General features: G+C 42.6%; 1 protein-coding gene across 1 annotated transcript; it reads right to left on the minus strand.

The window, feature by feature from the left end:
• Positions 1 to 303: 303 nt before the first annotated feature.
• LOC125524847 (uncharacterized) lies at positions 304 to 8,797 on the minus strand. Its single transcript, XM_048689879.2, has 12 exons — positions 8,655 to 8,797; positions 7,139 to 7,777; positions 5,535 to 5,700; positions 5,327 to 5,450; positions 5,128 to 5,240; positions 4,473 to 5,039; positions 3,799 to 4,047; positions 3,578 to 3,667; positions 2,425 to 3,504; positions 1,486 to 1,734; positions 1,271 to 1,360; positions 304 to 1,183 (listed from the first exon to the last, which is right to left on the minus strand). The coding sequence occupies exons 2-12, from the start codon at positions 7,645 to 7,647 to the stop codon at positions 758 to 760; spliced, it is 3,663 nt and encodes a 1,220-aa protein (XP_048545836.2). The 5' UTR covers positions 7,648 to 7,777; positions 8,655 to 8,797; the 3' UTR covers positions 304 to 757.
• Between the last annotated feature and the right edge of the window lie 629 nt (positions 8,798 to 9,426).

Raw genomic sequence — 9,426 nt, forward strand, 5'->3', positions numbered from 1 at the left:
AACTTTTCCAAGATCATTTTAATTACTTTAAAACTGGGCAGTGTCCTACTGTATTCATCAGCATACCAACAAGAAAAAGATGTTTTAACAGGTGTACATGCATGATTCAACAAGCATATATCATGGAAGTATTGGGTAAGGCGTCGAAGCAAAAACGTAGTAGCTTCCAGTGCAAGTCAAAACTGATGCAGACAAAACGTAGTAGCTTCCAGTGCAAGTCAAAACTGATGCAGACACTGGACAAGAGAAAATCATGATAATAAGTCTTAATAAGAATATACTCCTTACCAACAGTACAAAATATACTCCTTACCAACAGTACAACATATATTTCCCGCAAAAACGGGAAGATTACAACATGTACCAAGGAGATCCACTGACATTGTCGAAAATGCATATGAACGATAAACTGAACCACCTAGTCACTTATCAACAATGTACACAACCAATGACAGCACATGAGCATAATCTAAGGAGACAACAGCGCCCAAGGCACGATCAAACGTTCAATGTCTTCAATTTTCTACCATAACAGTGTGCTGTTGCGACGGCACTTCAAGATTGTTCAGATTATCACTTGCGATCTGGAGGAGTATAAGGATCCTTACCGGGAGTCCCATATTATCGAACCAAGCCTCCCGCCAGAGTAAGACACCCACCATGTGGGTAACTAATTTCAGAGAAAGAATTAGCTGACTTGCAGGAGCCAAAATCATGGCCTGACTTGCAAGTTCAGAGTCATTAGCTAGAAACGTTATCAGCCAATCTTCCTCTTCTTTAGCTCCTGCAGCATTTTGCTTCTTGTTTTCTCATCCAAAGCTTCAAGAGCCAGAACTGCATACCCTGCATCGCTACCTTTTGGCCTTCCAGCACTGCTTGAGGAGGTATTCTTCATATGATTCTCTCTGGACTCACCTTTTGGGCGCCTTACCAAGGGGGTAGTATATCTTTGACTGCTATTTGGAGGGCTGGCATTTGTTCTCAGCCCACCACCAATGTCTTGTTTCAGTGGACCATCTTGTGTGATACCTTCATTAAGACTTCCCGACGGCGTATCCTCATTCACAGCATCTCTTTTGCATACATTAGGATTCTCCTTGGTGCTATGGTTTTCCACATGGGTGCTGCTTTTGTTGGATGCTACTCTTATGTGACGCCGCCTACTTTCAAACCATTTCTCGACCTGTTAGCAGAAACCATAGTGAGGGTTTTGCTCAATGCCAAGGCAACTGTACATGCATGGGAATTCATGAAAAAAAGAGGTACAAACCTGACGGAATGTCAGACCTAGTTCTTGTGCCAAGCTTTCTTTAACAGCACGGCTAGGATATTGATTTGTTTTAAATTGCTCATGTAGCCTCTGCAAAAAATAAAATGAAGTGCTTGCGGATGAATCAAACTTATGATAGAAATCTTACTGGTTAAACTTGTTTATCTCGTTAAACTATACAACTAATGATAATAGGAAAAAGAACTCCATAGTACCTGATTAATTATTGGCCCATATTGTCTCTTCTGACCTGTAGTACTGCTTCCGTTAGGGGTAAGCAGCTCTTCTGCATTTTGCCCATTCACCGAACCATGAAAGCTTTGTTGAGACCTTTGCGGAGTGAATTCATTGCTCTGACGCACGAAAGAACCTGCTTCACTTTCTTTTCCATTGTCCTTTTCAGGTGTGCATTTCTTCGACAACTCTTCACCGTAACTCGAATCAGATGATGCTTTCCCATAAGCCTGCTTTCGGTTTCAGCATGAAGAGGAAATATGTCAAGTTCATAAGCCAATGAAACACACATGTATGCGCACATAATAACCAAATTGTACATAATACTTAAGGCAGAGGGAGCACTAAACAGAAAATTTAGGGCAATAGTTTAGTATCAGCATAAATGCTAAACACAATAACTAAATTCAAGACAAAACAGACAAGCTATGTATCCGGTACTATATTACCATGCTGTCCATGTATGTCTAAGAGCAAGTATAATAGCAGGCTTATAACCCGCTTACATGACAATTTTGCCTATGTGGAGGAGAGGGACATGAAAAAGTAAGGGGCTTAGGCTCTCATGCAAGAGACTGCCTCTACATGTCCTCCTAGGCAACTAAAATAAATATGAAGAAAGAGAAAGAGAGAAGGTGGAAAAAAGTATACTTCTTACAGCCAACCTTACTATAAATGATAGCTATATAGATGAAATGGCAACATCATATAGCCAGTTGGCTGTACTATTGCCATGCTCTAAGCTCATATTCCAAAACCATGTTGAGCATTCCCATGATGGCTTTTTAAATTTTCTGAATAAAGTAATCACTCTCCCAGTTGACAGCAAGGCAAACAAACATACCAAAAGCTTTCATGAAGGACAAAAACATTATCAGAATATGTGCTAAAATATGCACACAATCAAGTTGGGGGCTTACAGCGAGTTTTTTGCTGTCCGGAGACTGAACCTTCTGTCTCGCTGAAACTGGTAAAACAACATATTGGTCCATTTCAGGATCCTTGGACGGGAGATTGGAAATGGCCGCATTAGCGCAAATAGTCGTTCCTTCCAAGTCATCGGTACGGTCTCCACCAACCTTAGCTCCTGATAGAACTCCCTCCTGGCCACAACAAGATTTAGCAATCTCAACACAGAAATCATCACAGTCAGATGAGAAGTCTGACTCATCTTGCTTCTCTTCGATATCTTTATCTGAATCAGGACTTGCTGGGTCATAGTCATCATCCTCCGAGTCCTCAGAAGGTAATCCAAGGTCATCAGCTTTCCTTTTCGTCTTCCTATTTTCTGATTTGTCAGAAGAGTGTGACTTATCTGAACTTGACTGATTCTTTCCAATATCTTCATGAGAACCAGGACCTGCTGGATCATAATCATCGTCCTCGGAGTCCTCGGAAGGTAATCCAATGTCATCAACTTTCTCCTTCACATCTTCTGGATTGTCAGAAGAGGTGGTGAAATTTGATTCATTGGAGTCTGACTCATCTGAACTTGATTGCATCATTTCGATAACTTCATCAGAATCATAGTCATCATCCTCAGAGTACGCAGAAGGTAACCCAAGGTCATCAACTTTCTCTCTATTTTTCGAAGGTTCTGAATTTCCAGAACGGATGGCAAAATTCGGGTCATCAGAGTCTGAACCATCATCTTCAGGTTCTAGCCCCAGAATTTGATCCTCTGCAGAGCCATCTGTTGGCATTCCAACATATTTCAAGGGGGTATTCTTTTCATGGTTCTCTCTGGACTCACTTTTTGGACAGCCTGCCAATCCCGAGGTTTTAGTATAGCTTTGGCTGCTTTCTGGAGGCATATGAGCTCTCTGCCCACCATCAGTTTCTTGTTTCACTGGACTATCTTGCCTGATACCTTCCTCTTTACATGCATTAGGTTGGTCTGAGCTCTTCTTCTTCCTACTGTTGCTATGCTTTTCTAGCTGAGCGCCATTTTTCATAGCAGCTGCTCTTGCGTGACGTGTACTTTCAAACCATTTGTTAACCTGACAGCAGAAGCCATTGTGAGATTTTGCTCAATGCCAAGTCAACAGTCACATGCAACAAAGACATACGAACCTGACGGAATGTCAGCCCTAATTCTTGCGCCAAGCTTTCTTTAACAGCACGGGTAGGATATTGGTCTGTTGTGAAATATTGATTTAGCCTCTGCAAGAAAAATGAGGTGTAAGCAATTACATCAAACTTTGGATAGCAATGCAAATTGGCTAAGCTTGTCCCGCTGGTTTTGATAAATATAAAACCACCTATTATGAAGAGATGGGAATGTGTCACTTCACCTCATTAATTACTGGACCAAAATGCCTTTTCTTAGCTTTACTATTGCTGCCGTCAGAGGTAAGCCCCCCTGCATGTTGTTCATTCACTAAACCATGAAAACCGTCAGGATGCACCACTCGCGTTCCCCTGGGGCTTTTGCGTGCAAATGAATCCACTTCATTTCCTTCTTCATTGTCTTCTTTGAGTGTGCTCTTCCCAGACCAGTCATCACCATCGCTTGATTCAGATGGTGCTTCCCCATAAGTATCCTTTTGATTTCAGCATTAAGAAACATGTCAGGTTCATAGCCCAGTAAAACACATTCTGCTTAACAGTTAAGTACTACTCAACAATCCTAGTTGAGGTAATAGTTTAGCATCACTTCAAAAGCTCTTTTGTGTTCCACAGCCTTAAAGCAATAACAAAAATCAAGAAATGTTGGACCGGCTATGCATCTATTGCTAAATTATCAGGGTATGGATGCATGTCCTGTTATGGTTAGCGCATTATAATCATGTTAACCACCCCCATAAATGTTTTTTTCAATCTTCAGTGAAACTATTGGATTTATCTATATTTCCTTAATAAAGTTATCACCCACTGGTAGTACAACAACAAAAAATACCCAAGGTGTTTGCAAGGCCAGAAACATAAGCAAATTTAATGCCAAAATATGCATGCAAGTTGAGCTTACATCATAAAGTTTTTTGTAGTCCAACCGTTGAACCTGCCGTTTCGTAGACGGTAAAATCACATCTTGGTCAATCTCAAGATCCTTGGTATGTGACATTGATGTGTTTGGCCGAACAGGGGCCCCTTCTAAATCATTAGTACGACCTCCAACCTTAGGACCAGATGAAACTTCATCCTTACTACAAGACTTCATAATCTCAGCACAGAAATCATCAGAGTCCGATGTGAAGTCTGACTCATCTTGCTTCTCTTTGATATCTTTATCTGAATCAGGACCTGCTGGATCATAGTCATCATCCTCCGAGTCCTCAGAAGGTAATCCAAGGTCATCAACTTTTTCTTTCTCCTTCACGTGTTCTGAATTGTCAGAAGAAGTCATGAAATTTGAGTCATCAGAGTCTGAACCTTCATCCCCATCCTCTTCTGATGATCCTTCTGCGTGACCAGCCACATGTTCTTCAGGTATATTGGGGTCGAAGTCATCATCTTCTGAATCGTCTGATGGAAGATCAGCTACATCATTTTGCATAGGCCCGTGTGCCACAGCAGCTGCCTCAGGAAAAACTTTCTGCAAAAATAATGTAGGATAATGGTGGAATATATTTCAAATTCATTGGCCTTGAAACAACAAGTATTCTCAAAAGTGAAACTGTTACCTCCCAAGAGTCATTAATGTCAAGATCTGTCCCTTGGAGTTCATTTATTAATTCTATACAGTCTATCTTGCAATCACATGCAGGGCAAAGCCATCCTTCCTCTCCCTCAGGGACTACAAAGGGAATGATCACATGAATGAATTAACACCAGAAATAGCGAACCTTGGATACCATAAGAAATTGAGAAAATAAATATTACTATCTTTAGTCAGTAAAGGAGGGTTTAGACAATTCTGGTGGAACCCTCTGTCGCAGGCTCCATCGCAGAGAATGATGTCATTATTCAATGTAACGTCTTGCAAACTACAAGTGGCACAAACAATCTGCAAGATGGGTAGAATGGTCAGTGATTAAAATGGTAAGCATAACACAGCACAACATCAGAAAAGAGAATTGTGTTGACATACATCATCAGAAGATATCTTTCCTTCAGAATCAAACAAAGATTCCTCAAGCTTCCCCACAGTTAGAAGATGATCAAGATTCTGGAAAGCTTCTCGTATTCTTAATTTGCACCGCACGATCTCCGCCTTGGCTCGTTCAAGCTCCTTCTCAGGCCTTATCTTTTCCAAACTGCATGTTTGTGTATGGGTGAGTATAATGTTTCTATATTGCAACTCACGCTGCAAGGAATTCGAAACTAAGAACATCCAAGAAGCTGTGTTGTTGACAATGAATGCGAACCAAAAAGAAAAAAAGAAAGCATGCTCATGTGCCTCTGATGAAATAACCAGTCAAATAAGAACATAAATTTAATTGAACCCTAAATTGGAACTGGGTGTGGACTAGTTGCCTAGTAGCGCGCGGTCGGCTGCGCGCCCAGCCCGCCACCCGCGTTCGAGCCTTGCGCTCCACAAGGTGTGCCTGGGTTGTTTCTTCGTAGTTAAAATGCCACAGGGGCTAGTGCTGTTGGTCTAGGTTTTTTAACTGAACCCTAAATCATTCATTACAACTGGCACATTTAGAAATTTTAAATGTACATGAATGAAATATAACATCTGAAGACATAAAGACATCAATAGAGATAAAATGATAAAGCGTGCAATAGGATACCCTTCTGCCAATTGTTTTGAACACAAAAAAAAGAGCGACCAAAGAGACTCACAGCGCAATCAATGGAGAGCTACATGAATGTAGACCCCGTGACTCATGAGTGTATTTCTCAAACGAAATGAACAGATGGTAAGCCTGTCACTTTTATACTTCTAACCTCGCACACTCATGGTTGATTAAATGCACATTAAATCAGAAAGACCGACAAAAGGCAGTGTTTTAGCTTAATGCCCAATTCAGGAACCTTTTAATTTTGTAATTACAAAAATTAGCCTTTTTTTGTACTTCTGCACCGGTTCAGAATTATTACACTAACAGCGGTAAATCAGATCCATATGTATTATAAGTTGCTCATTAATTCACACATATACAGATGAAATAAATATAAGTGTTTCAAGAAGCAACAGCACCAAATACGCCTATGCAATAGTTCAACTAAAAGTGAATGCTTCCTCCATTCCCCTTTGTAAGGTGTATTAGTTGTTTCACTAAGACCAAGGAGGAGCTTAGAGGGGTATTATGGATTTCACCCCTGCCTACAACATGTATTAGTTCATTAATTTCCGGCAGCTGTTTAATTGGCCATCCAATCAAACGACCAGAGGAGTAAAGCAATAGTATGCATGCATGGTGTCCAGAGTCATAATTGTTTGCTGTAGCTAGCTATTCAGAATAAGGAAGTAACATGCATGCACGCGTGGATGTGAAACAACGAGTTGAAGGAGGGGCGGTGTGGATGGCGCAATAACTGCAGTACGATGGGATAACAACCGAGTGGGGCTAAGATCAGCGCAAACAGATAAATGCACCTTACAATGGAAAATTTTGCTAACTAAAACACCTTACAGAACGAACGGAAGGGGTAATAATAAATGAAACTTTAGCTACAAATGCAAGGTGAATTCAGGAGAAGACGCCAGCAAATCAAATCAAATACATGAATAGAGAGGTGGCGAACCTTTGATTTTTCCAGCCTTCACTGGCATATGCTTCAAGAAAACTTTGGTGATAGTTCATCCGATTCAAAATGTATCTAATTCGCTTACGAATTTTCGATAACTCATCGTCCGGACCACCCTTTGTGGGTCTATCTCTATCCCTCTTTATTCTTTTAGCAGCTGGTTTTACTAGAGTGTCCACAGAGTCGCTAGGTGGCTTCTTCGCGGCTCTTTCTGTTGAAGTTTGCACAGCGTCACTAGGTGACTTATCTGCAACTGATCTAGAACGAAGAACCCTGACAGTACTCTCAGATGACTTCAAAGGATAAGTTCTACTTGACAATACTCGGGAGCCTTTCTTTCCCCTGTTAGCTGCCCTTTTGAAGTTTTTCCTTTCCCCCGACAGGGATGTGTATGGAAAAGGAAAACTTTGATGCTTAAGGGCCTCAGGGTTCAGGCTAGAGTTTGCATAATTCCGAGTCTCAATAATGTCCTCAGCAGCACAGCCAGAAGTGTTGCTTTTGTCCATCTGATGGCGGCCAGAAATTATTTTATATTCTAGTAAAAAAAAAGAAGACGGCTTTGGAAAATTGTCTTCTTGCAGAGTGCAGTCGCAACAGAATATGGATCTATATGTAGTTGCACAAATGAACCAGCACCTGCAGCAAGTACACAAAGTATAATCAACATTTGTGGTTGTAAGAACTGATCACATATAGCTTATCAAACATTGATAGCTAACTTTGCATCTTCAAAAAAATTAAAACCAGTACATTCATTCCATTACCAATACAGCTTCATACTAAGTTATCTTCAGAATGGTACGCGCCTAAGAGCAATTCACACATCTATATAGCAATGAATGTGCGTTAAAAATCAGATCTACTGCTGCCAAGACAGATGACTTGTTCTGAATGACAATAATTTACACGAGCACACATCTGGCTGGCAATATCAGCAATGTACTAGTACCATTTTCAATCCTACAGGTTTCTGTAATTTGCTACCGACAGTGACCAACTTCTGCAGTTGGCACTATCCATGAAGCCGTCTCAAAACTTGAACAGCACATCTCACACAATCTATAGTTGAAATCAGCCGAACTTCTTTGCTTGCCCAAGGGCTAAGGGGGCAATGGCAAGCAATTATGATTTCCAGTTGGGCAATCAGCCGAATCAACCAGATACAGAGCCCCGACTACCTGATCTAGCATGAGCAAACCACCAAAACCCTAGAAACCACGGCCCCTCTTCTAAACCGAACTCCCGAACCAATCCATCAACCACCGCTACGCTGAATCACGAAGCCCGCACAGCCACGACTCAAACCCAAAGCTACCGAACACCAGCGCACGAATCGCCCCCAGACCCACCGCCCTCGCGGAGACTAGGGCGCCGCGAACCACCGCTGCGCGAAATCTAGCTTGAATGTTTGGATTTGGCGGCGGCGGGAGCTAATAGACGGGGTCGAGGGAGTCGGGCGGGGGTGGCGGGGCGGGGCGGAGCGGGGAGGAAGGGAGGCGGACCGGGTACTCACCGCGCTGGCGTCCGCCGCCGCCCGGAGAGGCGGCGATGGTCTGTCGCGGAGCACGACGGGGCGCTTCCTCGCGCGGACGGAGTGACGTGAGCGATTGGGGGCGAGCGGAAACTGAAAATAAAAGACACGAGGTGCGCGGCGCTGCCCCAAACTGCCCCGCGGTAGGGTTTTTTTTTAGGCAAAACGGCCCCGCGGTAGGTGGCGTATGGCCTCTCGGCCCGGCCCATTTTGTGCGCATGAGGAGCTGTTTGGGCCCACCGAGAGAATTGTGCAACGTTTTAGGAGGTGGATACTGGCCCATTTAGGCCTGCCAACAAATAGAGAGTTCGGACGAAATCACTAATTAAGGAGTACTTCTTTCAGTATCTCAAAAAAAAAAGAGTACCTTTCAAAAAAAAAGAGTACTTCTTTCAAAATCACTCCCACTGACGCTAGCATCAGACCTCAATCTCCGGTCCATATGTGTGGCGTCGGACTGTGCGGAGGTTGTGGCAAATCTGGAGATAGGTGGTCCGTGTCGTTATTCTGTGATCCTGGAAGAGTTCAGAGCACGAAGAAATCTATTTAGTGTTATCTAGGTAGTCCACGAAACGAGGCAACACAACACTAAAGCTCACGCTTTAGCCAAAGCGGCCTCCTCTCTTTCTTCTGGGTGCCATGTGTGGCTAGCAGTTTTGCCCAATATCATATGTATCCCGTTAAACTTTGATCATTAATAAAAGCTACAGATGCTCAAAAAAGAACCTTCTCAGGTTGCGACAAGTGACACGCG

The sequence above is a fragment of the Triticum urartu genome, chromosome 1A (genome assembly GCF_056163025.1).
Source record: "Triticum urartu cultivar PI428250 chromosome 1A, HENAU_Tu73, whole genome shotgun sequence".
In the NCBI taxonomy this organism is placed as follows: Eukaryota; Viridiplantae; Streptophyta; class Magnoliopsida; order Poales; family Poaceae; genus Triticum; species Triticum urartu.